The sequence below is a fragment of the Panthera onca genome, chromosome A2 (genome assembly GCF_046562875.1).
Source record: "Panthera onca isolate mPanOnc1 chromosome A2, mPanOnc1 haplotype 2, whole genome shotgun sequence".
Classification (NCBI taxonomy): domain Eukaryota; kingdom Metazoa; phylum Chordata; class Mammalia; order Carnivora; family Felidae; genus Panthera; species Panthera onca.
In genome coordinates, this window is record NC_138340.1 from 54,700,779 (window position 1) to 54,727,984 (window position 27,206).

Consider the following 27,206-nt stretch of genomic DNA (forward strand, 5'->3'; position numbering starts at 1 on the left):
GGCGTCTGTCAGGCTGCCTTCCGGTTTCGGGGCCGCGCAGGCGCGCCTGCCGAGCGTCGAGCAACCGATGGAGATGGCGGCCGCGGCTGGGTGAGGGACCGCAGAGGCCCAGAACCCCGACGGGAGGACCCGACGGGCCTGCGTGCCAGGGGGAGCGCGGCCGGGTACAGAGGGCCGGGAAGGGTCTGAGTGGCGGAAGCTCGGCTCACCTCAGGAACAGAGACGGGCGGGCCGTGCGGGTGTGGGATGTATGCGGTTGTGGTGGGTGTGACGTGCTCGGTGGGAGATGTGGCTTTCGGGCCGTGAGTTTCGCCTGCATTGTGCTTGCGACGATTGGGCTCTGTGTGATTGTGTGGTTACGTGGGGGCGTGCACGGTTGTGCTTGGTTATGCGGCTGAGGGTGGGTGAGCGGTGGTCTCCCGATTGCTTGCGTTTGGTTCCCTGGTTGTGTGAGGTTGAGGCGTTTGGGTTCTGAGTTTGTGTCGAGTCGTTTGTAGCGTTTGGTGTGGCGTCTGTGCGCCGTGTCAAGTTGTCATGTCCGCTCTGTGGGGTCGAGTCTTTCATGTCGTGTGCGGTTATGCGACCTGTGCATAATCGTGTTGAATTGCGTGGAGGGTGTTGTGCGCGGTTCAGGCCGTGATGAGTGCGACTGTGGGATGTGTAGTCTCTGCGGCATGTAGCCGTGTAGCATTCATGCTGGGCGTATAATTTCAGGATATGTAGGTATGATTTTTATTTTTTACGCGGTGTGGGTTGAGAGGGGCTTGCATATGTTATGGTTGTGGGGTCTGGCTTCGTGGTTTCTAGTAGATTTATTTGGTTGTGGTGTGTGTGTGGTTATGCGATTTTAGAGTTCGTTCAGGCATTCATTCATTCACAAATGAAGCTTTCTTGCGTTTCTTCGTGGTAGGTGCCAGGGAATGTGCTAGACCCTGGGGTAAGGTGGTGGGAAAAGCGCGTAGTCTCTGCCCTCACAGAGCTTAGAGCCTTCTGTACTTAGTTATTTTATGTACTCGTGATTATAAGTTGATACGAGCGCTGTCCCACGGGAGAATGCCTCAAGTAAGAGGCATTTCCTTGAGGAAGCAAGGTTGGGTTGAGATGTGCAGGGTGTGTGTGTTTGATTTGTGGTTCTTAGGGTGAGTGCCTGGGAAGGAGAGGAGCTTTTAGAGTCCCCGCATCCGATGAACCACTTGCTGGGGAGGAAACTGGAACTGCTATTTCAGTGACCGTCTGGAAAAGGGGCTGAGATCTGGGTGTATATAGTCATGGGGTTTCTTAGAGGGAAAAAAACCAGGGGCCTGGTGTTTCCTTTGCTTATTTTCTGGGTCATGGCTACCTTTCGGCTTTGAGGACCAGGCATTCCGTCCTCACAGGCCCTCTGAGCAGGCCCATCCGAAGCTGAGAGTCATACATTTCCTCTTACTCTCTACTGCGGTTTGTGACCACAGGTTCTTGGGGAGAAGTTTCTCTGCTTTTGTGGAATGGTTTTATCTGGATTCTCCCAAGGCTGGGTGTTTTTCTGAGGCGACATTGGAAGTGACTTTGGCATGGCCCAGTAAAAGTGAAAATGTAACCTATTAAGCCCTGAATGTCTGAAGCACTAAATCCTTTTATTTTTGAAGCAGTGAGAACATTAGGCTGGCTTTTCAGCTGTCATTTATTGACTTATAAAACCCACTATGTTCACTGTCGAAAAAGTACAAATATAAAACACAAAATAGATTTTTCTTTTTACCACTGGATTAAAAAAAAATTTTTTTTTAACATTTATTTATTTTTGAAAGACAGAGAGAGAGCACAAACAGGGGAGGAGCAGAGAGAGGAGACACAGAATCCGAAGCAGGCTCCAGGCCCTGGGTTGTCAGCACAGAGCCCGACACGGGGCTCGAACTCACAGATCGCGAGATCATGACCCGAGCTGAAGTCGGCTGCCTAACCAACTGAGCCACCCAGGCGCCCCTTACCACTGGATTTTTAATGCTCCTCCTTAGACTAAGGTTGGGATTTTTGTTTGGTGTGGTTTTAGCTTTGCTTTTGTTTTTTAGGGCAAACACTATCTCTTTTTCTCCTTGCATTTGGAAACATTTTTATTTATTAAAAAATTTTTTTAAATGTTTATTTTTGAGAGAGAGACAGAGTGTGAGTGGGGGAGGGGCAGAGAGAGAGGAGGACAAAGACTCCAAAGCAGGCTCCAGGCTCTGAGCTGTCAGCACAGAGCCCTGTTCGGGGCTCGAACCCACAAACCGTGAGATCGTGACCTGAGCCAAAGTCAGATGCTTAAATGACTGAACCACCCAGGCGCCCCACTCTTTGCATCTGTGATGTAAGTATAAGAGCTTAGTATATGTGGTTGAGTAAATGACCAAGGTAAAGAGTCAAAAATTTCTGTGTGTGGGGGCGCCTGGGTGGGGTAGTCAGTAAAGCGACCGACTCTTGATCTCGGCACAGGTCGTGATCTCACTGTTGGTGAGTTTCAGCCGTGTCGGGCTCTGTGCTGATGGCACGGAGCCTGCTTGGGATCCTGTCTCTCCTCTGCCCTTCCCCCACTTGTGCTCTCTCTTTCTCAAAATAAATAGACTTAAAAACAAATTTCTGTGTGTTGGTAAGTACTTGAGACATTTCCTCAGTGGCTGAAGTGGCATACAAATTATGGAGTTGGACCAGTTGAAGTTGCATGTTAGAGAACTGCCTGGGTTTTGTGTTTGCTTTTGAAGTTGAATTTTCTTATCTTCAGGAATCTGTGCTTCCTACTTCAGCGAGTTGCCATTGTCCAGTGATGTTCTCAAATCTTTGAAGGTTTTGTATTTCAGTGTAAGGGTTTGAGAAGGCAGTTTGTGTTCTGAAACTTGCAGTGAGCAAACATTAAATAATCTTGTTGAGCGTTGAAAAGAACAAAGAAAGTTTTCAATTGCTGCTAATTTGCCTGAATTGCCTCTTTTCTGTCCCTTCTTTCCTGTTTCAGAGCTTCTCCTACTCCAGAGAGGAAACCTCACCCAGAGCCATGATACCACTTTCCCGTCACCTGTGTGCCGCTTGGTTAAGCTAATGCTGTGAGAGCACTGGTCCCTTGTGGAGGAATCAAGCCGACTCTTGGCATGAGGGGTTGAGAGGGACACTGCTATGGCTTCTCTGGATGACCCTGGGGAAGTCAGGGAGGGCTTCCTTTGCCCTTTGTGCCTGAAGGACCTGCAGTCTTTCTGTCAGCTTCAGTCACATTATGAGGAAGAGCACTCTGGGGAAGACCGTGATGTCAAAGGGCAAATTAAAAGTAAGAGGCGTGAGTTTTTTGCCTATCCTGTTCTGTCCTTGGGAGCTTTAACTCATGGGATGGTTTTCATTAGCTTCCATGATGCCACCAGAAGGTGATAAACAATAGTAAATCAATAATAATAGTAGTGAACATATATCTAATGCTTACCATGTGCCAGGCATTGTTCAAAGTCTTCCCCATGAATTCACCTCATTTAATCCTCATGATACCTATCGGACTGTGAGACCCCATTTTACTGTTGAGGGTACTAGTCACAGAGAAATTAGGTAACTTGCCTGAAGTCACACCGTGAGGCAGGGCGTGGCTTTGAACCTAATAAATGTAATCACTGTGCTCTCTGCTGTCTCGCTAGACTGTTTGAATTATCTAATTGCCAGCCTGTGAGGAATATGGAGTGGAATTTCTTTCCTTAGCTCTGAAAGTGGAGGCCCATTGTATATCCATTACCCTGTTACAAATTCAAGCCTTCCTGCCATCCTTCCTTCTTCAACTATACCTTGTCCTCTGCAGCCCAGGAAAAGGAAGGTCAGAGTTGAAAAGCAAGGAGAAACAACCTAAAAAGTTAAACTTGGTTTTTGAGCTTCTCAGGCCTCAGGTTGTAGACGAGTCACAGAAAGGATTTTTTCAAAGCAATTTTAACTATACATAGTGTTCATTTCTGGAATTCAGATTCTAACTCCTAAATATGATGCCAGTATTCTGGAACTCACTTTCCTAGTGATTCAGCTAATCTGCTTCTCCTAGCTGGCAGCATTTCTGAAGGCAGTGAGATTACAAAGGCCTGGATGTGTATTCACAATTCTGTGTTGGGTGGGAGAGAAGGGGATGATCATATATTTCTAAATGGACTTTGGCCTCCACATATACGAGTCACATGCACCCTGTAATGAAATAGTCCCTCTCCATGTCTCACTTTTCAGTTCAGAAAAAATTGTTGAAAGCATTATCATTTATTACCTCTTTCTAACCACATGACAAAGTCAAACATTTTCATAATCCTGAGGGCTGTGATAAATGAGGTGTCTATAGAGGCTGGAGCAGAGCCATAACTGTTAGCAAAAAAAAAAAAAAAAAATTTGTATTTTGTCGTTTTCAGAGTTCCTTTATAAACATCGTTATTTCATTTGATTCTTCCAGCAACTCTGCAAGATGGTGGTTGGTTTCATTCTACAGAGAAAAAGTGAGGCTCAGAGATGTTGAGCAACTTATCCAAGGTCACACAGGAATTTGTAGAGGTAGACTTTGACCCCAGGTCTTCTGTCACCTCTGAGTCTAGTGCTGCTCTTTCCACTTGGCATCACTGATGATACCAGACCCTGTGTTCCAATCACAGCTTGCCCTGCAGCTAGAATGCAAACAAAAACTGCTCATCTAAGTTTCCTTGGACAGCTGGAGCACCTCTGTGACCTTTAATGAGCATCCAGTCTGAGTGTCAGCTGTCATATACCGTGATGTCACTAAGACTTTGATGCTAGTGGGTTCAGAAGTTAGACAATGTCTTCATTTTCCTGTGGTAACCCATTTATTAGAGGAAAAACATTTAAGGTTACGTAGGGAATAATAGGTGTGAGAATCCACTTAAAGAGTAATAGAGATTTTATGAGTTGTGAAAGAAACTTGAAAGAATTCTCTTGTGTTTTTCTTTGTTTTCCCCCATCTCTACCTCAGAAGAGCTAAGAAATTGAGTTAAGCATTTCTTTAGTACTAATGAACATTTCTTCAGTCAGGAAGGATATCTTGCTTCTATGGGAGTTTTCTGTGTTTTGGAATCAGGAAAGTAAAGTTTTAAAGATTGACATCAAAGATTTTTGAGAAGTCCTTTGAAAAGCATTTGGTCTTTTGGTTCTTAGACATTTTATGACATTGCTGGTTTTGTCAAGTGAAATATTAAAGCCAAAAGAGCAAACCTGGATACCAGGTTTTGAAGGTGGTTTAAGAAAGAAAATATAAACTTGTCATTAAGTGGTCAGTGAGTTTGGGCCCCAGCCCTGCTTCAGCTTCAGTTTAGCACATGTACAGTAAGTATAAGAAAAGGTAATTGAAAATTAACTGTGGCTTTTGCTTTGTGTGTTTTTTTTTTTTTTAGTAGTTTTTTTTTCCTCTGCTTTGTGCTTTTAAAGATATATGAGATTGTTCTTAATTGGCCTCCTCTTGAAGGGCTATACCTGGGAATGTGGCCAGTGTGTTCTTCTATCCTAAAGTGGTTAAATTACATGGACTTGCCTGTTTAACTGGACACAGCTTAGTTTTGTTTGCAGAAGTGAATTTGTGTCTGCTAACTCCAATTTCCTGTCTGCTAACCCTTTGTTTACCGTTTTCTGTTTTCTCTCCCCTATTGTTAAGAATGTCATCTGGTGGACCTTATTTTTCCAGGTGGAGAAAGCCATCTTAGAGTGACCAATAATCAGGGAATTTGCTTATTAGCTTGATCGCCTAACAAGGACATATATGTATAAGCTTAACACTTTCTCCCTCTGCCTGCCAGCCCCTCCATATCTGCATTTCCCTAGAGTTTTGAAAAGCTTTGGTAGTTTTTAATGTTGTTCAGGTAACAGCAGTTCAGAATTCAGGGAATTCCATGAAGTAGTGATCTATTAAATGTAAAAGAAATTACATTTTGTGTTAAACCTGGTATTTTCTACTATATTCTAGTGGCAGTAAGGGATAGTCATCCAAGACTTAAGAACATTAATGAGAGCAACTTAGGATCAAGAATTCTTTTTTCCCACCAGTTGACTGTTCTCCTTCAACAGCAGGTCCTCTTAGCACAGGGGGCAGAACCCCTGTTCTGTGGAGGCATAGTTTTTGAGTTGTGCTGACTGGGGAGAGCTGGGGTTCTCATTTCAAACAGATGGGGTTTCCACTTCCAGCACTGCTGCCTTATAAGCTCTGTGATCTTGGGTGCAGCAAGTTTCCCCCTCTCTTTGATGTCATGTCCTCATTTACAAGTAGGGATACCACCTGCCTCATAATGTTGTGAGCATGAATTGGCCTAATGTATTTGAAAGCACTTTGTGCCTGGTACATGCAAGGAATCAATCCAGGAAACATTCATTTTCTCTTGTTACCAAGTCTGGTTCCCTTTGCTTATGTTGTAGGTATTATATCTGTTTCTTGAAGCTTTTTGTCAGTGTCAGCACACATGCATTCATTAAGTGAGTGGGGGAAGAAGAACTCTATGTACAGATAAGCATTATGGGGAGCACCAGCCCAGGTGTTGGTCTACTTCCATCCTGGAAGTAAATAAGAAGTGTTTCCTCATGAGTCCATAGAGTAAATAAATTAATACTGTAGAATTTAACTTTAAAAACTTTGTTTTAATTGAAATATACTTTACAAATAAGTTTTTAAGTGTGCAATGCAATAAGATTTGAAAAATGTATATACCCATGTAACCACCTCCCCAATTAAGATCTAGAAGAAAAAAATTTCCATTTCCTTGGTCCCCTCATTGAATATGACTTTAATACTTTTATTTAATTGGGCTCTTAAATTTGGCAACAACTAGTAATGTAGCTACATACTGGCTACATAAACCAACTTACTGCTAATACTGACTAGTGAATGGATTGCTCTGGGGGTTTATCATTGCAGTTTATTTGGGATCCAAAGATTTTCAAATGAAGTATAGTCATTTCATCACTTTTTGTGTTTGAGATTTCCCTTGACTTTGTGCTAGATGTTCTTTGTGGACTCATTTATGGTGTTTGTTTGATTTTTCCAGGTCTTGTCCAGAAGGCTAAGAAAGCCAAGAACAGGCTGTTGAAACGAGAAGGAGATGACCGAGCAGAATCGGGGACACAGGGCTATGAGTCTTTCAGCTATGGAGGGGTTGACCCTTACATGTGGGAACCCCAGGAACTTGGTAAGAAATTCTCTTCCTTCATTCAGCAAATGTTTGAGCATCTTTATGTCCTAGGTGATGTTTTAAGAGTTGAGGAGGCATCAGTAAACCAGAATGGTCTAAACTTCTCACGGTTCTTATGTCCCAGTGGGGGGCAAAAATGGACCAGAATGAGCCCAGCACCTACTTTGTGTTAGGCACTGCATTAAATGCTTTACACGTGGACTCATTTAATCCTCACTGCACTTGATGGGGACCTTCCCAGAGTCAAACAGCTAAGCAGCTACAGAAATGAGATAGGAATCCAGGTGTTTGACATCAGCTCCAGCATTGACTTGGCTGTCTCCTCTCATGTAGTAGATTACCTGTCTAGCAAGAGGCACTCGCTGATTTGTGCAACTTAATTTTCGAAACACATAATTATCATACCATCTACTGACTTTTAAAATAATCATCTTTTGGGATGATGAAAATGTTCTACACTTTATTTCGGTGATGGTTGGTTGTACAACTCTGAATATACTAAAAACCAAGGAATTTGTGTGCTTTAAATGGTGAATTGTATGTCCATGAGTAATAACAGAGCTGTTACCAAAACTGCCACGTGATGTTGAACTAGCTAATCTTACATGTCCTTTAACTGTTGAATGATAACAAATTTAATATAACATTTTATGTCCATGCAATAGATAAATAATGATTTACTCATGAGGCTCTATTAACTTTCATATTTATTATCTTCAGCACCTTTCACAAAAGCTTTGTGAGCTGTAAAGGGTAGTGATGCTCATTCCCATTTACAGATGAGGAAATAGGCTGTATGAAGGGAACTGATATTTATCCAGGGTCATCTACTGTTTTCTTCTTGTAGGGCCACTATGGAATGCTTCTTTTTGGATGAGAAAAATCTTAGAACTGCACTGTTCAATAGGATAGCCACTAACTACATGTGGCTATTTAGATTTAAATAAATTAAAATCAAGTAAAATTTAAAATCACTTCCTTAGGGACGGCTGGGTGGCTCAGTTGGTTAAGTGTCCAACTCTTGATTTCAGTTCAGGTCATGATCTCACGGTTATAGAACTGAGCTCTGAGTTGGGCTCTGTGACAGTGTGGAACCTGCTTGGGATTCTCTCTTCCTTCTCTCTGCCTTTCCCTCAATCGTTGCCTCTCTTTCTTTCTCGCTCTCAAAATAAGTAAACTTAAAAAAAAAGTCATTTCCTCAATCATACATTAGCCACTTTTCAAGTGTTCAATCTGCACCTGTGGCTAGTGGCTGCCAAAGTGGAGAATGGAAACATTTTCATCATGGCAGGATAAAATGGCTTTAAAAATAATAGTATACAACGTAACACTGTTAATTATACTTACATAAAAAAATAAAAATTTCAAATCAACGTGTTGTACACCTGAAACTAATATAGCATATGTTAATTATACTTCATTTTTAAAAAATAGTAATTATACATATAATTATGAGTTAATATGAAAGTATGTAGGAAAATTTGTGGATTCTTACTAGCTTTTCAATAGCCTGTTTTATGATTACCAGTGTTAAATTATTAGAGCAATTTTCTGATTAATTTGCCTGTTTTCAACAACCGACGAAATCAAAATTGTGGAAGGTCAAGAGAATGGCAGATTTTAGAAGTTCATATTTAAGTCATCCCTAGGAATTTGAAATTAAATTTAACTAGATATTAGAGAGTATGGTAGGGGAGAAAAGAACGAAGATGATGCAGAGGGTAGCATGTGAGAAGCTCCAGGTAGGGTCCAAGGTATAAATGAACCGGCCATGGTTGAGAAGAGGAGGGGGACTGTGTGCTGGGGGGGTGGGGCCAGGTGCAAGGGGAAGGGTTGGTGTTTCGGAAGAGGGAATATTTCAGATCTGCTGAGACAACAAGCTACTTGATTCCATTTGTGTGAGAATGTTCATCCTGGGTCTTTGCTGCTGGACTGAGCAAGGTATCAATTTAACTGGCTCCTCCTGTGGCATCTGTTAGCATTTACATTTTGGGGACTATTTTGAGAAGGTCTGTTTTGATTCTGATGAAAAACCATAGTGTACCAACTTTGGAAAGTACAGAAAAGTATGAGAGATTTTTAAAAATTGCCCATAATGTTAGTGTCCTTTTTACTGAACAAAAATTCATGTGCCAGACAGCGCTCTAAGGGCTTTATAAATTTTAACTTTTTAATCCTCCTAATAACTCTGTGGAGCGAGTGCTATTCTTATCCCCATTTTATAGATGAATGCTCCCAAGTTACAGAGATGTTAAGGAACTTGTCTAAGGTCGCACAATGTGTGGCAGAATTGAAACTTGAGCTCCGGCTGGCTCCGGTTCAGGCTCTTATCCACTGTACTCCGAGGTCTCTGGTATTGTACTCTGTGGCCTCCAAGGTAACCATGGTTAATTAACATTTTAGCAAATTTGTTTCCATTTGTTTGTCTTTGAATTTTTAGTAAGACTCTAAACTAGAATTTCTACTTGCGTGTAAAAGTCATTGAGGATAAGCAGCAAGGGAGAGGGGCTCTTTCATAGGAATGACAGGTCATTTGTCTCCCCATCTCCTCTCCTTCTAGGTGCTGTGAGAAGCCATCTTTCCGACTTCAAAAAACACCGAGCTGCCAGAATTGACCACTATGTTGTTGAAGTCAATAAATTAATAATCAGGTTAGAGAAGGTAAATTTTGTTGTTTTAAAACCTTTTTTTTCTGCAAGTGTAACTTTTCTGGGAGAAAAGAATTCTATTTCTACAGTGTGTACCATGTATGTTGTATCTGTCTGATGCTGGCAGAGAAAACGCCCCATCTAGAGCTCACCTAGAGAGGTGCAGAGGACCTGCTTGGGCAGGTCTAGCTTGGGCTGGTTTTACTGAAGGAGATGGCCCCAGTTGACAGACTTGCCACATAGCCAGGCTTTCCTTTTCCTTTCTCTGAAGCCTACTTGGCTGCTGGAAAACCTTTCTGCCTTCAAATTATTTCCTCTTTTGGGTGTCCCAAGTACAAACACGCAGTGGGGCATGGTGTGTGATACTTGATAGCAAACTGAGAAACTGGTGACAAGGTTTGTGAGGACTACTCAGCCAGGGCCAGTGTTAGTGTGGGAACTTCTTAACTGAGCCTTCTTGTCCTGTAGTACCAGAGTGCATCTTCAATACCGCAGTCATTTTTTTTTTTTTTTTAATGTTTATCTATTTATTTTGAGAGAGAAAGAGAGTGCGTGATCAGGGAGGAGCAGAGAGATTGGGAGAGAGAGAGAGAATCCCAAGCAGGCTCAACACTTTCAGCATGGAGTCCCGATGTGGGGCTAGAACTTAGGAACTGTGAGATCATGTCCTGAGCCAAGATCAAGAGTCAGACACTTAACCAACTGAGCCATTGAGACACCCTAATACCACAGTCGTTCTGTTCTACTCTGACCCTAGAAATGCTTGCTGTGTATGACCTGGATTGTGTCGTGGGCATGGTAGCACCTGCAGGTATAGTTCTTGATGTGTACTCTGTAGGACAGAAATATGTGGCCAGTTTCATTGTCCAGGAGGACCGTGGAGAATCAGGAATTCTCCATTGCTTTCAATAGCCACACCCACCACATCTTGGCCTACCCCTGCTTATTGCTTAAATGGGGAGCTGACAATAAAGAGATTGGAATCAGGTCACGGAAAGGGAGCTGCCTTCCAGATGCAAAGCTAATACTCTGTCTCATGCAAAATTGCTTTTGTGGCTTTGTGGGGTTGGTGATGACAAATGAGACTTGAGAAATGAAGATGTGCAAATTCCTGCTTGATGCCTTTTGCCTGTGGAAAGTGTGTACATCACCTGTTTAACTCTATTTGCACTGTTTTCTCTTTGTCAGCTCACTGCATTCGACAGAACGAATACTGAGTCTGCTAAGATACGAGGTAACTCCAGAATTTTGCTTACATTCATTCTGTTTATCTTTCTTCCTGATCACACCTCTTTTTTTTAAAATGGCTTGTTTTTCTGTTTGTTTGATTTTTGTTTTGTTCTTCCCAAAGCAATAGAAAAGTCAGTGGTGCCTTGGGTCAATGACCAGGATGTTCCTTTCTGTCCAGACTGTGGGAATAAGTTCAGCATCCGTAACCGCCGCCACCACTGCCGGCTCTGCGGGTCTATTATGTGCAAGAAGTGTATGGAACTCATCAGTCTCCCTTTTGCAAGTACGTAACGTGGAGGCGGTGCCCTGGACCCTGATCTCCTCTTGTGACTACCTTGTTTGCTGATCACCACTTAGTGATTTTTTTGAACATTTTTGTCTGAGTTAATGTTCTATGGGTCTTCATCCATTCACTTACTGATTCCATGAAGCCTGCTATAGGCTAGGCACTGCCAGGGCCCAGGGATACAATGGTGGATAACAAGGGCTGACAGACTTTTTCTGTAAAAAATCAGATGGTAAATGTTTTAAGCTTTGTGTGCTACAGGCGGTCTCTGTGACATTTCTTTTTCTTTTTTAAAAAAATTTTAATGTTTTTATTTATTTTTGAAGGAGAGAGAGAGAGAGAGAGAGAGAGAGAGAGCATGAGTGGGGGAGGAGCAGAGAGAGAGGGAGACACAGAATCTGAAGCAGGCTCCAGGCTCTGAGCTGCCAGCGCAGAGCCCGATGTGGGGTTGGAACTCACAAACTGTGAGATCATGACCTGAGCCGAAGTTGGAGGCTTAACCAACTGAGCCACCCAGGTGCCCCTCTTTGTCTTTTTTTAAACAACCTTTTAAAAACCATACTTAGCTCAAGGGCCATACAAAAGCAGGCTGGTCTTGGTTTGCAGGTCATGTTTGCCTGCCTCTGGTCTTTAAGACATCATCCATTCTCCCAAAGGGTCTAGCATCTAGCAGAGGATACAGACTTACAAACAAATAATTGTTTTATAAAGAGATAAGTACTATGAGAGACATTGTGTCAGACACTCAGGAGAGCTGACCCAATTGTGGTCAGCCCTGCTTGGAAGTGGAGCTTGTAAGAGAAGGTCTTAAAATATGAGTACCAGGCTGTCCTTCCCTTTGAGGTTAAAGTCACAAACCGTTCACTGTCATATAGAACAGACTGTAACGTCATAATATGAGAGACACTGAGTGCTGGGGAGATCAAGAGCATGGATGTTCAGGTTTGGGAGGTGATGTTCTAGAAGAGCCTTTAAGAGAATCAGGATTGCGGGGCGCCTGGGTGGCTCAGTCGGTTAGGCGTCCGACTTCAGCTCAGGTCACGATCTCGCGGTCTGCGAGGTCTGCGAGTTCGAGCCCCGCGTCGGGCTCTGGGCTGATGGCTCAGAGCCTGGAGCTTGCTTCCGATTCTGTGTCTCCCTCTCTCTCTGCCCCTCCCCCGTTCATGCTGTGTCTCTCTCTGTCTCAAAAATAAATAAACGTTAAAAAAAAATTAAAAAAAAAAAAAGATAATCAGGATTGCAAAGAGAGCAGGAGGGAACCTGGGTAGAGTGAAGAGCAGGAGCAAAGCTGTGGAAAGGCCCTGGGGAAGGTTAGTAGATGAGCAAGTAGAATAGTTGGGGGAGTGTAGAAGACACATTTGAGAATTATGGGGACGGTGGCTACAAGGTTTGCTTGAACCAGAGGATCAGAACTCTGAGTCTCAGCTAGTTAAAAGTTGTTAAAGATGATCTCCTGGGCTTTGGGCCAATTCTGGGACATTTAGTGTGGTTTTGCAACCCTGGAGAGTTCTGCTAACTCTGCATGTGCTGTTGGCTACAGAGCATTTGGGCAACATGGGGCAGAAGCAGATGTTTCCTCTGTCCAGTTCTCACAGTCAGCAGGCACACATTACCTTGATACCTTCCCTTTCTCCCTGAGACTGACTTTGTGTCTCACCTGAGACTTCATAAGCTATGTTTTTGGGACACTATTCACCTTTCTTGTCTTGAGCTAATTAATCAACATTTACTGGGCAGCTGCTATGGGGTAGCCCTGTTGTATATATCGGGGTACAAGTATGAAAGGGCAATTCCTACCATCGTAGAGTCACAGATTCATAGAACAGCCCTGGGTATACATAGCACTGTCATACTGGGACAAAAGTGGAGAGTGCTCTAAGAGGGATGATATGGTAGGAACTGATAGGAAGGGCAGATTTTTTTTTTTTTTTTTGTCTCAAGGAATATAGGGCTTCCTGAAGGATGTGCCATTCGAGCTGAGCTTTGGAAAGGGTAGGAGTCAGATGTTTGGAGGCGGGGAAGTCTGTCAGGACAGTCTAGGGATTCGATTGGTTGGAGGCAGAGCAAATGGAGGAGGGCAGTTAGGGTCAGGTTAGGAACGGGCCTCAGAGCCTCAAAGAGACCTTCCTAGACTGTGTGGCTCTTTCCTGGCTGGCAGTGAGAGTCTCTCCCACTGCAGAGCCTGACCCCAGGACGGCAGAGGTCTGGTGCTTCTTGCCAATAGACACAGCCTGTATCAGCACCTGTGGCACTCCCCTCTGTTGTGAGCACTAGGGTGATTGGAGTCTGCGGGCTCACTGCTGCCTGTCCTGTGTTGTGCTTTACAGATAAGCTTACCAGTGCCAGCAAGGATTCCCTGAGCACCCACACCAGCCCCAGCCAGTCACCCAACAGTGTCCATGGCTCCCGCCGGGGCAGTATCAGCAGCGTGAGCAGTGTAAGCTCTGTCCTGGATGAAAAGGATGACGACCGGATCCGCTGCTGTACACACTGCAAGGACACACTACTGAAGAGAGAGCAGCAGATTGATGAGAAGGAGCACACCCCTGACATTGTAAAGCTGTATGAGGTGACTCACTGTGTGCGGTCCTGGTCTGATGCAAGATGCAGATTTGGCTGTTAATTATGTACACGCCTGCACATTTTGGAGATGCTTTGGGAAGTTGTTCCTCTGAATCACTTTTAGTCTCTGCCGAAGGGCTATAGTGTGATTTCCTAGCTAGGGCCCTGGGTAATTCACAGAGTCATTGGGGGTGTGTTGCAACAACCTCGTTCCCTCTCCCTTCCTTGCCTACTTGAAAGCAGGAAGTTGGAGACTTTGGTGGCCCAGGGGCAAAAGGAGGAAGGATGGTTGCCGTAGGGTGTGGGCAGGATTTGGGGGTGAGGGCAGAAGCTGGAGCAGGTGGTAAACAGTGGGCCAGAGGAGTCCTGGGAAACTCACTTGGAAGCTTCAGGCTTTATGAGTTTGAGTGACTGCCCATGAGCATAGAGCTTCCCCTTTAAAAAACTTTTTTTTATGTTTATTTTTGAGAGAGAGACAGAGTGTGAGTGGGAGAGGGACAAAGAGAGGGAGAGACACAGAATCCCGAAGCAGGTTTCAGGCTCTGAGCTGTCAGCACAGAGCCCAGTGTGGGGCTCAAACCCACGAACTGCGAGATAGAGCTTCCCCTATTAAGTCCATTCAGTTGCCTCAGCTGTCGTTACCACCAGCAGTCCCAAAACACCATTGGTAGATGCTCACTTTGAGTGGAACGTAGTGTAATGAAAAATGGGATTTAGTGTCAGCCTGGAGGTGAGACTGCCTCAGCCTCCCAGTGGCCAGGGGGACCTGCAGGCCAAGGAGAAATTGCCAAGTGAAGGTTTCGCAGGGAGGTGATAGGAGATGGGGAGGAGATCAGCCTGGGCAGCAGAAGCAGCTCATGCACAACCCTGAGCAGAGGAAGAGTGTATAGGTCTTCTCGACTTACAATGGGGTTACATCCTGATAAACCCAACCAAAGTTGAAAATATCCTAAGTCAAAAATGCATTTAATACATCTCACCTACTGAACATCATAGTTTGGCCTGGCCTTAACCGTGCTGGGAACACTTATATTAGCCTCCGGTTGGGCAAAATCCTCTAACAGAGACCCATCTGATAATGAAATGTTGAGTGTGTCCTATAACTGTTGAATACTGTACCTGGAAGTGAATAACAATGCTTGTAAGGGTATTGGGTGTTGACCCGCGTGATCGCATGACTGACCTGTAGCTGCTGCCTGCTGCCCAGCTTCGCAGAGGGAGCGTCAGACTGCATGCCGCTAGCCCGGGAAGTGATCTAAATTCAAAGTCCCAACTACAGTTTCTGCTGAATGCCTATCAATGCCTCACACCATTGTAGAGTTGAGAAATCATAAAGTCCAATAACCGTTGTAAGTTGGGGACTGTCTATATATTGTCTGATGATCACTGAATGGTCACTGTTAGCAGTTCTGCAGGTCATAATGGCTGTGTTTCTGGAGTCACCATGAAAATACTTAGACTTCTACTAGAAATGGTGTTAATGAAACCCTGTGCTGAGCTGCAGATGTAGCCATTATCCATTCTGTGTATGGAGTTCGTGACCTGATAACTCATTTTTGTAAATAGCCACTGTGCTTTTCCTTCCTTCATCTTTGAAGTGAGCCCTGGCAATGCCTTTTGCTGGTATCTTTCATCACCTGGCAGAGAAAGAATGTAGCAACCAGTTCCTTCCGTCTGCCTTGGTAAACTCATTGGCTTGTGTCCTGGAAGGCCTTGCTCCCTGCAAAAACATCCGGTAAAAAGTTTTGTTGTCACTTTCCTTCCTGCAAGATTTACTGCTTCTAAAGGAGGTCTGTAAATCAGGAAATTGATAACAGTAAAAACAAACAAAAAGCACTCTGCATATTTCTATATTAGAAAACTGTACGTATTATTTTTTTTAGTAAAAAAAATTTTTTAAGTAGGCGCCATAGCCAATATGGGGCTTGAACTCACAACCCTGAGAATAGGAGTTGCATGCTCTTACTCTTACTGACTGAGCCAGCCAGGTGCCCTGAAAACTATAGATTTTAAATGCCTCTCTATTGATAACAGTGTAATTTTTCTGTACCTTGAAAGCACCACTCAACTTCTTTTTTGTTCTTAGAAATTACGACTTTGCATGGAGAAAGTTGACCAAAAAGCTCCTGAATACATCAGGATGGCAGCATCATTAAAGTAAGCTATTCCTCTGTTTTTCTAATTCAGTGATGACTGTTTTCTTGCCTTTAGGGCAGCCCCTCGGTAGCTGAAAATGAAAATCTTAACTCTGGCTGTGCTTTTCTTCTGTGAGCAACTGTGGAGAATCTTTGTCATATCTGTATAGTCCCATGTAGCCATGTTCAAGTGACTCCAGTCATTTTTCTTTTTAATTTTTTTTTAATGTTTATTTATTTTTGACAGAGACAGAGACAGAATGCGAGTGGGTTAGGGGCAGAGAGAGAGACGGAGACACAGAATCCGAAGCAGGCTCCAGGCTCTGAGCTGTCAGCACAGAGCCTGACGCGGGGCTCGAACTCACAAGCTGTGAGATCATGACCTGAGCTGAAGTCAGACACTCAACCTACTGAGCCACCCAGGCGCCCTGTGACCCCAGTCATTCTGATTGAGCAGGTTCATAGGCCCCACTGCTGAGTATAGCATCTGGAGGTGAGCAAGGACAGTATTCCTCATGCACCTGCCTAGCTAGATGCTACTTCAGGGTGGCATTGAGGTGTCAGGACTTAGAGCAAGCATTTCCTTTAGAGCAGGGATTGGCACATTTTAGCTAATGGGCCAAATCCAACCTGTCATCTCTTTCTTTTTTTTTAAATTAAGATATAATTCAGACACCAAAAAATTCACCCTTTTAATGTGTACAGTTCAGTGGTCTTTAATATATTTACCAAGTTGTACAACCATCATCACTGTCTTAATTCTAAATCATTTTCATCAGTCCAAGAAACCTCATACCCATTAGTAGTCACTGCTCATTTCTCCTCTCCCTGGCAGGCACTAGTCTGCTTTCTGTCTATGGATTTGCCTATTTTGGACATTTCATATAAACGGAATCATAAATATATATGATCTTTCATGTCTGGCTTCTTTCACATAGTGTAATGTTTGCAAGGTTCACTCCTGTGGTAGCACATGTTAGTGTTCCATCCCTTTTGTGTGAATGCATTTGTATGGATAGACCTCATTTTGTTTATCCGTTAGTCCGTTGATGAGCATTTGGGTTTTTCCACTTCTGGCTGTGATGAGTAATGCTTCAGTGAATATTCGTGTATAAGTATAAGTCTTTTTGTGGACATATGATTTTATTTCTTTTGGGTATATACGTAGGTGTGGGGTTGCTGGGTCATATGGTAACTCTAGGTTTTAAACTTTTTGAGGAACTGCCAGACTGTTTTCTTAAAATGATTGCGCCACTTTATATTTCTGCCAGCAGTGTATGAGGTTTCAGTTTCTCCATATTCTTGCCAACGCTTGTTATTGCCACTTGTTTTTATAAGTAAAATTTTATTGCCACGTAGCCATGCCCATTTGTTTGATTATAACTACAAACTACAGCAGCAGAGTTGAACAGTTGTGACAGAGACTATCTGGCAAAGCTAAAAACGTTTATTATCTGGCCCTTTACAGAAGAAATATGCTGACATTTTCTTAGGAGCATTGCCTCTTCTGTAGGTTAGTGATATGTGAGCTGGAGTTTGAAGTGCTACCATTAGAATCGGATCCCCACAGTCTTTCCCCAACCTGCAGGGAAGAAAATTATGGCATCCCGTGCTTTCGATTTGAGAATTATCTGCCTTTGTTTTTATTTACCCACTTACTGTGGCAATATGTTATAGTGTCCCCACAAGCAAAGCTTGGCTTTTCCTTCATGATGTCAGTGACTACGTTCTAAGTCTATCATGTGGGTCTCACATGAAAAGAAAATTAACCTTTTCATTTACAAGGTCCTTAAGGAATTTCTTGACTTATGAGTCTGTAAATGTCTGACTTACAAAATACGAATCGCTAAACCCAGTTGGTTTGTGGCAAAAAATATCCTTTCCCTTGCATGTCTCCCTGCCTCTGCTGTTGCTTCAGGGCTCTTCTTCCAGTCCCTGTTCCCTCCTCCAGTGTTTGCCAGCCCACAGGGAAGGAAAAGAGAGGTGGGAGGGAAACACAAAAGAAAGAAACCATTGCAGACCACCTCCATTTCCCCCAGTCCTAGCACCTGGATGTCTGTAGCCTCTGGCAGAAGACAGTGTCAGGGGAGGAAACCCTTGTTTCTCCAGCCCTCTCAGCCTCCACTGCGCCTTCTCTTCTATTTGCACCTTCTGTACCCCATTCTTCCTCTTTTCATTCCAAGAATGAAGAACGGCAGGAAAGGACACATTTTCGTTTCTACCTGCAGTTCACTGAGCAATTTCGATCAGTCGAGCATATATCCTTCCTGTGAGTAGGTTGGGAGAAGCAGCTCAAGTCATTCTGGTATATAGCTCCCCTAAATGGAGACTCGTTGGCTTGGAGCACCTGTCTCATGCTCTCTTTCTCCCTGAAACTTACTGGAATGAACACCTTCCTCCCACCTGTGCCCATTGGTTTGAAATCATGACAGGATTATCTTCTTCCTGGATGCCAGCAGGGAGAGCTGTGTTCCTGGCGGTCTGAGCTGGCACTAAACTTTGTCTCATGATGTTGTTACCCATGGGGCTCCTGTCCCTGAGTCTGTTGTTTTTCTTGCTTTGTGCCTCAGACACGCTTGTGGGTTAATGGGCCTCCCCATCCAGCTGGGGAACTGCCATTGCTCAATGTGTTTCCAGACGTCTAACTCCTACTCCTTCTCCAAAGATTGGTTCTAAAGGGCTTTAGGTGAATTTTACTCCCTCATTCATTCGATGGATATTTATTGAACACTACCTACGTGCCAAGTGCTATTTTAGGTGCTGGGACTGTAGCAATGAACAGTGAAGACCGTGTCCACTGTTACAGAGCTTCATTATCATGGGAGCACAGGCCATAACCAAGTGAAAAAGTCATGAACAAGATAACTCCAGACGTGATAGGTGCTCTGTGGGAAACATGTTGGTTGATGTGACTGAGACCTTGGGAGTGCTTTCAGATTTGGGCCAACCTTGTTATTTTCCACATGACTTGGAGATACCAAGACGAAGTGGATGCATTCTCAATTCTGGTCTGATGTTCTTTTTGCAAACTATGCAGTTTGAGATGATGAAACCACCTTATTGGATCTTCTAGTTACAGTGCACACCAAGATTTTTCCAGCTCAAACTTTCTCGTAGATGATAAACTAGGTCAGCGCCGCAGTCCTGTTTATCTCACTTAAATTGTTGCTGCCTCAGAAAGGGGGTTGAATGGCCATTGCTGAGGCTGCATTAATAGCTGCAAGGTCTTCTGAAGTGTTTCTGTTTTCAGTGGACATGGTTGAAGCTTGGCCATGTGCTAGTTCCTGAGGATATAAAAATGAAAAGCCATCATTATTGCACTTGGATTTTGGGCCTGATGGGGGTGACAGACTTGTAAATGAACAGTTCTAAGATCACATGATGACTGCTATTGTTCCTTGGAGTTAAGTGGAATTAAGCCACCTCTGGCCTTCTCTGAAGTCGCCTGCTCCACCCTGGGTACTGCTCCCTTCTTAATTTGGAGTCAAAGTGCTTTTCTCATGTAGGGAACAATTGTTCATGAGACCCAGGGGCATGGGGCAATTGATCTAATGCTGTGCTGGGTATTACTAGGTGTTGAACAGTGTCCCTGCGTAGTCTGAGTGAGAAAAGCCAGGTGCTTTTTCCTCTAATGTGGTGTAGCCAACTTATTTAGTAAACCACTTCATATGTCTTACTAGGTATAATGAAATTGTTTAGGGAAAGTAGGCTAAAGTAGATTCATTTGCATTTATTTTGGTGACGAGTGTAAGAGCTAGTCCTTAGAGGCCTAGGCACAAATCTGTTCCTGTGGTATCTGCAGACTAAAAGAACAAAAACAGCTTCCACGTGATTAGCACTTATATTTAGAAGAGGAATGAGCCCTGCATTATAGACAGAAGTCTGAGATAATACCGCTTGGAGAGAATTACCTGTGTCTACCTTTGTAAGGCCTTAAACCTGTAGAGCCCTTTTACACAATGCTCTCCAGTAAGCGTGATGAAACTTGGATTAAACATTTCTGTGATTTCTTCTTAGTGCTGGGGAGACCACCTACAGTCTGGAACATGCCGGTGACCTTCGAATAGAAGTGCAGAAAGTGTATGAGCTCATAGATGCTTTAAGGTAAGGTGATGTTTGACTTGCTGCCTTGAGTGGAGGAGATACGGTTTCAATGAGGGGGGTGGGTGGCTGGCAGGCCTGAGCTCACCCGGAGTCCTGGGGAGTATGTGTGAGGAGCCAGCTGAGGGTAGGCGCCAGCTGTGGCTCTCAACACGTCTCAGTAACTTGGTTAAGGCTTCTAATGTTCCTTATTATTAAAGAAATAGGAACTGATTATTGACACCGTCTTTGTGCCAACCATTGGTTGTATCCACATCTCATGTATTGGACCAAAGTTACCCAGTGTGGTAAGGATTAATACGCTCATTTTGTAGGTGAGAAAATGCACCACAGCTGGCAAAGTGATGGAGCCAGGATAGGAAGCCAGATTCTTTCTGCTGGTCAACAGCTGCTTTTTAACCATGGACTTGCTGTTGGGGTTAAATCAGCCCTTTGAAGTGTAGAAAGTATAATGATTTAGAGGGAGAACTGAGATGAGGCAGCCTTGTCCATCTGTCTGTGCAGGACTGGCTATGTAATTTGCAGACCTAGTGCAAAATGACAATGCAAGTCCACAGTAGGGATTATTAGGAAGTTTAAGACTGTGACAGCAGAATATTAAACCAGGCCCTGGCTACTCCCTCATGAAGTTGGCCCTACATGTGTGGCCAGTCCCTTAATGGGTTAGTGTTGGTTGTTTACCCTGTGCTGTACTGGGGGCCTTGGGTACAACCACAGGGTAAGAAACGGGCTTTGCCTTAAAGGACACTTCGTGAAGTCTTTAACCTGTTTCCTCCACGGATGGTTCTGGCATGAAAGCCTGGCAACTCAGAGATTGCTCCCTTGTCTCTGGGGCTAGCAGTGCTTGTTACATTGATATGTTTGTTCCATTTCAGTAAGAAGATCCTAACCTTGGGCTTGAACCAGGACCCTCCACCACATCCAAACACTTTGCGGCTGCAGAGGATGATCAGATACTCAGCTACGCTTTTTGTGCAGGTAAAGCCATCTTGGGGTGATAGGAATGTCTCACTTGCCTCCCCTGCTTTTCTGCCTCTCAGAAGGCAGACTGTGCCAAAAGCTTATTTCCTATTTGTACACTTATTATTTTTTAAAATTATAAATACAGTCATGTCACACTTAGAGAAAAATCTGGACTACAAAGAAGGGTAGAAACTTCTTAATTCTATGTCCCCAGGACCATGACACATCATTCTGGCATATTTTCCTTTTTTTTCATTTGTATTTGTTATATAAACACTTATGATTAGTACATATTTGCAAATTTATGTTTTCTCTTTTTAACACTGAATTTTGTATCATAAACACTTTTTACTTAGTCTTTGTTTAAACAGCTGTCACTTGAATGGCTACAGAATATGACTTTGCATGCACCATCCTTTACTCACCTCCTTTCACCGGGTATCTGATAGATTCCCGTGTTTTGCTTGTATGAATACTGCCTGACAGACATACTTATACATGCCATTTCTTCCTCAGGATGAGCTCCTAAGGGACTCTTCCTGGGCCATTGCTTGGGAGGAGACAGCTGATTGTTCACAGACTGACTAACCCTGGGAGGTTAGAGCGGAATTGTTTCTGCCTCAGCACACCTCTTGGGAGAGCCACAGTGAACCACCTCTGGGGCTGCATGACAGGGTGATCTAGTAGAGCCCTGTTGGCTTAGTTTTCCAACACTGTATTGCAGAGAAGTGGGCCCTTTGTCCTTTTTTTTTTTTTTTTTTTAACGTTTATTTATTTTTGAAAGACAGAGACAGAGCGTGAGGAGGGGAGGGGCAGAGAGAGAGAGAGGGAGACACAGAATCCAAAGCAGACTCCAGGCTCGGAGCTGTCATCACAGAGCCCGACACGGGGCTGAAACTCACAAACCACAAGATCCTGACCTGAGCCGAAGTTGGACATTTAACTGACTGAGCCACCCAGGCGCCCAGGCCCCTTGTCCTTTTGATTAGTGGTGTATTCAGCAGTCATGCGGTGAGTGCCTACTGTGTACCAGGCAGTGTTCTAGGTGCTGGGTCTCCTGCCATGAAAAAAGACACCCCTGTTCTTGTAAAATTTACTTTCTAGATGGGGATAGACCAGAAGTAACTAAAATATATAGCTTAGAAGATAGTGAAAAGTGCTGTGGAGAAACATAGAGCAGGGAAGGGGTAGCGGGCGTGCATGGGGCTCAGATGGAGGCTTACAAACAGACTTCATTAGGCTGATGTTCTTCCTAAAAGGATTAAAACAAAATTGTCTGTGGCTTCCTACAGGAAAAGTTGCTTGGTTTGATGTCACTGCCAACCAGAGAACAGTTTGAGGAACTGAAAAAGAAAAGGAAGCAGGAAATGGAGAGGAAGAGCATCCTGGAGAGACAGGCAAGTGAAATGCTGCTGGCAGCCTCTTGGGCACAGAGGCTGCCCCAGGCTTCCAAGGGGTCCTCTGTGAGGTCGTGGTAAACCAGAACGTCTCATGCTCTCCGGTTTGCATCTCTCTTCTGTTCTTTTCCGGCCTCTCCTCTGTAGACACCAGAATAGTTGTTGTTCTCCCCAGGTCAGTCCTATATTTCTTCAGAGATTCTGCTGATTTTCTCCCATCCAGAATACCATGGAGGCTGCCATTTCTCCCTGTAGCACAGATTTCAGGGGACCCAGACCTCAGGGAGCTCCTTGTAGAACACTTTGGAAGATGCAACATTAAACAGAATAATGTGTACATTTAATATTGGGTGAGATTCTAGTGTAGACGAGTGATACTAGACCTCACAGGTTTAAGACCAGCATGTGGCCAGTGAATAATCTAATATAGAGAAAATCTTATCCCTTAACTTACTATTATTTATGAATTTATTTTTGAAAGCCAGGCCATGTGCCTCCTCTCCCCTAAAGCACACAAAGCATGATCTGACTTAGCAGTTGGATCCCTGAGTCCTGAGGTGGGCAGTTGGAGTCTCATCAGCACAGGGGCGGTGGGACCATAGGGGCGGCTGATGGTATGGCTGCTGTCGGCCTGGTGACTGTGTTTCTTCCCTTCGGCTTTGGTGTCTCCCCAGGCTGCCCTGGAATCCCAGCGAAGGCTTAAGGAACGGCGGAGTGACCTGGCACCTCGTACGGCTAATGGGGAGGTGGCGTCCCTTCGAGGGGGGCCTGCCCCCCTGAGAAAGGCTGAGGGCTGGCTCCCGCTGTCTGGAGGTCAGGGGCAGAGCGAAGACTCAGACCCCCTCCTCCAGCAGATCCACAACATCACATCATTCATCAGGCAGGCCAGGGCCGCCGGGCGGGCGGACGAGGTGCGCACGCTGCAGGAGAATCTGCGGCAGCTGCAGGACGAGTACGACCAGCAGCAGACAGAGAAGGCCATCGAGCTGTCCCGGAGGCAGGCCGAGGAGGAGGACCTGCAGCGCGAACAGCTGCAGATGCTGCGTGAGCGGGAGTGGGAACGAGAGCGGGAGCAGTTCCAGGCCGCGTCCCTACACACACGGACTCGGTCCCTGGACTTCCGAGAAATCCGGCCTTTCCAGCTGGAACCTGGCAGGGAGCCTCGCAACCACCTTGCTTATGCTTTGGATCTAGGCCCTTCCCCAGTTCAGAGCAGTGCAGCTCAGAAGACTCCATCGCCCGTCTCAGCTCTCGAGCCGGTCAGAGTGTGGTCTGGGCCCCCAGCCATTGGCCAGGAACCCCTCCCCCAGAGCACCGTGTCACAGCAGAGTGAGCTGGCCTCTCTAAACCCCTTCGAGGAGGAAGACCCCTCCAGCCCCACAGCAGACGGCACTACCAGCCCTCCGGCTGCAGAGCCTGCCTCTGGCCCTTCAGCCTGCATCCTCAAAGAATACAATCCTTTTGAGGAAGAAGAGGAGGAGGCCGTAGCAGGGAATCCCTTCACTAACCCAGACAGTCCAGCGCCCAACCCCTTCGATGAGGAAGATGAGTATCCCTGCCCGAGGCCCTCAAGCCCTCCTGTTCCTGGCAACCCATTTGAGGAAGCCACCTGTACCAACCCCTTTGAGATGGACAGTGACAGTGGGCCAGAGGGCGAGGAGCCCATAGAGGAGGAGCTCCTTCTCCAGCAGATTGATAACATCAAGGCGTACATTTTTGATGCCAAGCAGTGTGGCCGCCTGGATGAGGTGGAGTTGCTGACAGAGAACCTGAGGGAGTTGAAGCGCACCCTGGCTAAACAGAAGGGGGGCACTGACTGACCCCACTGACCGTGGGCAGGGCATCTTTGGGCCCAGGGCCTGGCAGGAGCCTGTGGAGCAGGGCAGGGCTGGTGGGCTCGGCGGGCAAGAGGGAAGGGGGAAGGGTAACATCTAAGGTGTGCACACAGGTTAGGGCAGGGAATCTGCTGTTTCGTGCTGTGCACTTGGAGGTTTTTCCACTACAGTTGAATATTAGTAAAGTGGGAACCAGAACAGGAAGAATCAGCATTCATTTGCTGTATTTCCTGGGTTGGTTTTTTGTTATTTGTTTTTTGAATTGGGTTTTCCCTTTAGAAGGGATTTTAAATTTTCATTACCGACTATAACTAAATGCAGTTCTGCTGGGCAGTCTTCGTGAGTCCCTGTGCTCCTGCCTAGTCTTTGGTCCTTATGCAGTATTATAGGGAAGCCTTAAATAGGGCACTTTGTTCAGCCAAGACAGACAAGGTGGATTCATTTAAACCTTTCTTTGGTCAGACAGAAGTCTGTCCCTATTAGGCTTCTTTCACCTGGGGCTTCCTCTGCCCTGCTGGGCACATCCCAACCCATGCAGTGGAAGGGGAGAGGTGCTGCATGAAGGCAATAGTTTAGACCCAGGAGAGCCCAGGGTCTAAACTATTAGAGGGGTGGCAGGGGGTGATGTTTCACCAGGGCGTTTCCATTCAATTTAAGTCCTTGGTTGTCTCTTTCAGGAAGTTAAACTTCCAGTCCCGGCTATCACTGGGTCTGACCGTGGGCTGTTCAGAAGATGGGAGCGGTTAACTTTTTGGTTGATGGAGGCAGTAGTCTTTGGGAGAAGAGTGTCTACCCAAATGTTACTCTGTTGGAACTGAATAACTGATGGTATAATTGTCCCAGAGAAACCTCCCTCTAGAGCTTTGGTGAAATTATTCTGGCCTGGGCTTTTTCAGAGGGCCCAGTCTGTAATTTAGGATTGTAATCAGGAAGCTTTTGTGGGACATTGCCAGGACAGTGGAAACTTCCTTGAGTCAGAAGATAAAATAATTTTCAGGGCAAGTTGATCAGCCTTCTTCCTTTTTGGGTCATCCTGTCCTGATCTGGGCATCAGGGAGGTATTTTCCTACCAATGTTTAGTATTAAGAAGTGGAAATGTTTGAAGAGGCACAAGCCAGGATCATTCTGGTAGCACCACAGTACTTGAATTCTTCATCAAGTAAGGGCAAAAAGGGAAATTGTTACTTTAGCTCTGGTGCTTTGGTTTACAGGAATGTAATCCTTACCTGACGTCTGACATCATGATACCCAAGTGTGCTCAGCTCTAGGTAGAGTTCCTGCAATTAGGCTTGTTGATTAATGAACAATAACTGACCACTAGTCACTTTATATCCCTTAACTAACTCTGGGTCATACTCTCACTGGTTACAGGTGTGAGAGCTGAGATTCCTTTTGTTACCTTCTGGGAAGACCCCTGCTGGTCTTGAGAATGTTTGAAAAACATTGTGGTTTAAAGGTGATCTGTATTTGTGTTGACACTAGTCGCATTTCTTTAGCATCTGTTGGATTTTTGGGCTGAGTGAAAAGATCCTGTATAGGGGTGTGGGAATGGGAAGTGGGTGGAGGGTGTGTGGAGGACACTGTTCTGTTTGCAAACAAAGGAATATGAGTGGATTGCTAATGTCAACCAGTTACCAGCCTTGCTGATTGTGGTGGGGGTTGGGAAGTTGGCAACCAGGTCTGTAAGATGTTGCCTGGTACAGGCACCTTTCTTCCTTCTCCTGCCCTTCCCGCTGTTATTATGGAGGGTTTCACAGATGGTTGGCATGCTCCCTGCTGCTCAGTCTGTCATTGCTCTCTGATTGAAGAGGAGGATACTCTCTGCACCAAAAAGCAGGTAGTTCCAGAAGCTAAATGCTGCTTTCCGTCATAATTACTTTTCTTATGAAAATATATCTCATAATTAGCTGGTGATTTCACTTCAGACTAGTTTACTGAACATACCCTTTTCCTGAAGTCAACCCAGGTAGCAATCTGTAAGTAACTAAGAGCATTAAGAACCACACATTTAAAAAGTTAAACTTAAAAACAAAACAAAACACTGAATATACTAAACCAAACTAAAACCTTCTGATGTGATTGAATTCTTCCATGGGTATATTCTTCCATTTAATTCTTCTATTTAATTCTTCTATGGCTATATTCTATATAATCATAGACCTGACAGGAATTAGAATTCTCTATACCTAACATTTCCCAGAATTCACACAGGCACAAAGTTGGCTTTATAGAGATGAGTTATCATCAGGGTAAAGATGGCCTATGGATTGCAACCACAGCTTCAAGTTCTTACCTCATGTGAATATTTTACTCTTCCCGCAGTCTTTCAAGGCAAACCACTCCATCTCATGAGAAGATGAGCAAGTTCTTTTTTTTTTTCTTAATTATTCTTTTTAGTAATCTCTACATCCAACATGGGGCTTGAACTCATGACCCCGAGATCAAGAGTCCCAAGCTCCTCCGACTAAGCCAGCCAGGCACCCCAAAAGTGAGCAAGTTCTTGATGAGGTGTTGGCAGATCTCCTTAGACAAAGATCATGTATGGAAGAGACTTTGGGGATTCAGATATCACGTGAAGTTGGCCTTTGTTTTCATACCTTGTTTGTATTTTTCCATGTCTAATACACTAAGGACATTTACTAATAGACTTGCAGCTCAATGTGTCTTTGCTGTTCAGATACTAAAGTGTACTTCTGAGTCATCATGAGCCAGGTGGTAGGTTGGACATTGGCATAATTAGATGATGGTACTCAAAGGGAGAAGCTGGTCTCTTTACCAGGTCACAGAATGTGGTAGCAGATTGTATGGGTCATTTGATGGTGACAGCTTGAGGGTCATTGGTTTGCATGCACTACTCTGGGGCCTTGTATTGGAATCTTTTTTTAAAAAATAAAATAACAGATGTTA

General features: G+C 44.6%; 1 protein-coding gene across 6 annotated transcripts; it reads left to right on the forward strand.

Moving 5' to 3' along the window:
- Positions 1-18: 18 nt before the first annotated feature.
- RBSN (rabenosyn, RAB effector) lies at positions 19-27,206 on the forward strand. 6 transcript variants are annotated; one of them, XM_081794995.1, is made up of 12 exons: positions 19-90; positions 2,966-3,271; positions 6,999-7,139; positions 9,703-9,803; positions 10,979-11,024; positions 11,142-11,303; positions 13,634-13,875; positions 15,955-16,025; positions 20,021-20,107; positions 20,980-21,082; positions 22,360-22,464; positions 23,139-27,206. In XM_081794995.1, the coding sequence occupies exons 2-12, from the start codon at positions 3,124-3,126 to the stop codon at positions 24,282-24,284; spliced, it is 2,352 nt and encodes a 783-aa protein (XP_081651121.1). In that variant the 5' UTR covers positions 19-90; positions 2,966-3,123; the 3' UTR covers positions 24,285-27,206. The 6 variants fall into 6 exon arrangements, with proteins under 6 accessions (XP_081651121.1, XP_060487830.3, XP_060487831.3 ...); XM_060631847.3 differs by having other exon boundaries at positions 34-248; XM_060631848.3 differs by having other exon boundaries at positions 34-164.

What these genes read in the sequence shown, in the direction of transcription:
- RBSN (XM_081794995.1), top strand. Translation starts at nt 3,124, where the DNA reads ATGGCTTCTCTGGATGACCCTGGGGAAGTCAGGGAGGGCTTCCTTTGC. An exon ending in TGTCAAAGGGCAAATTAAAA is followed by an intron (nt 3,272 to 6,998) that starts GTAAGAGGCGTG and finishes TGATTTTTCCAG; the next exon opens with GTCTTGTCCAGAAGGCTAAG. An exon ending in GAGCTCATAGATGCTTTAAG is followed by an intron (nt 20,108 to 20,979) that starts GTAAGGTGATGT and finishes GTTCCATTTCAG; the next exon opens with TAAGAAGATCCTAACCTTGG.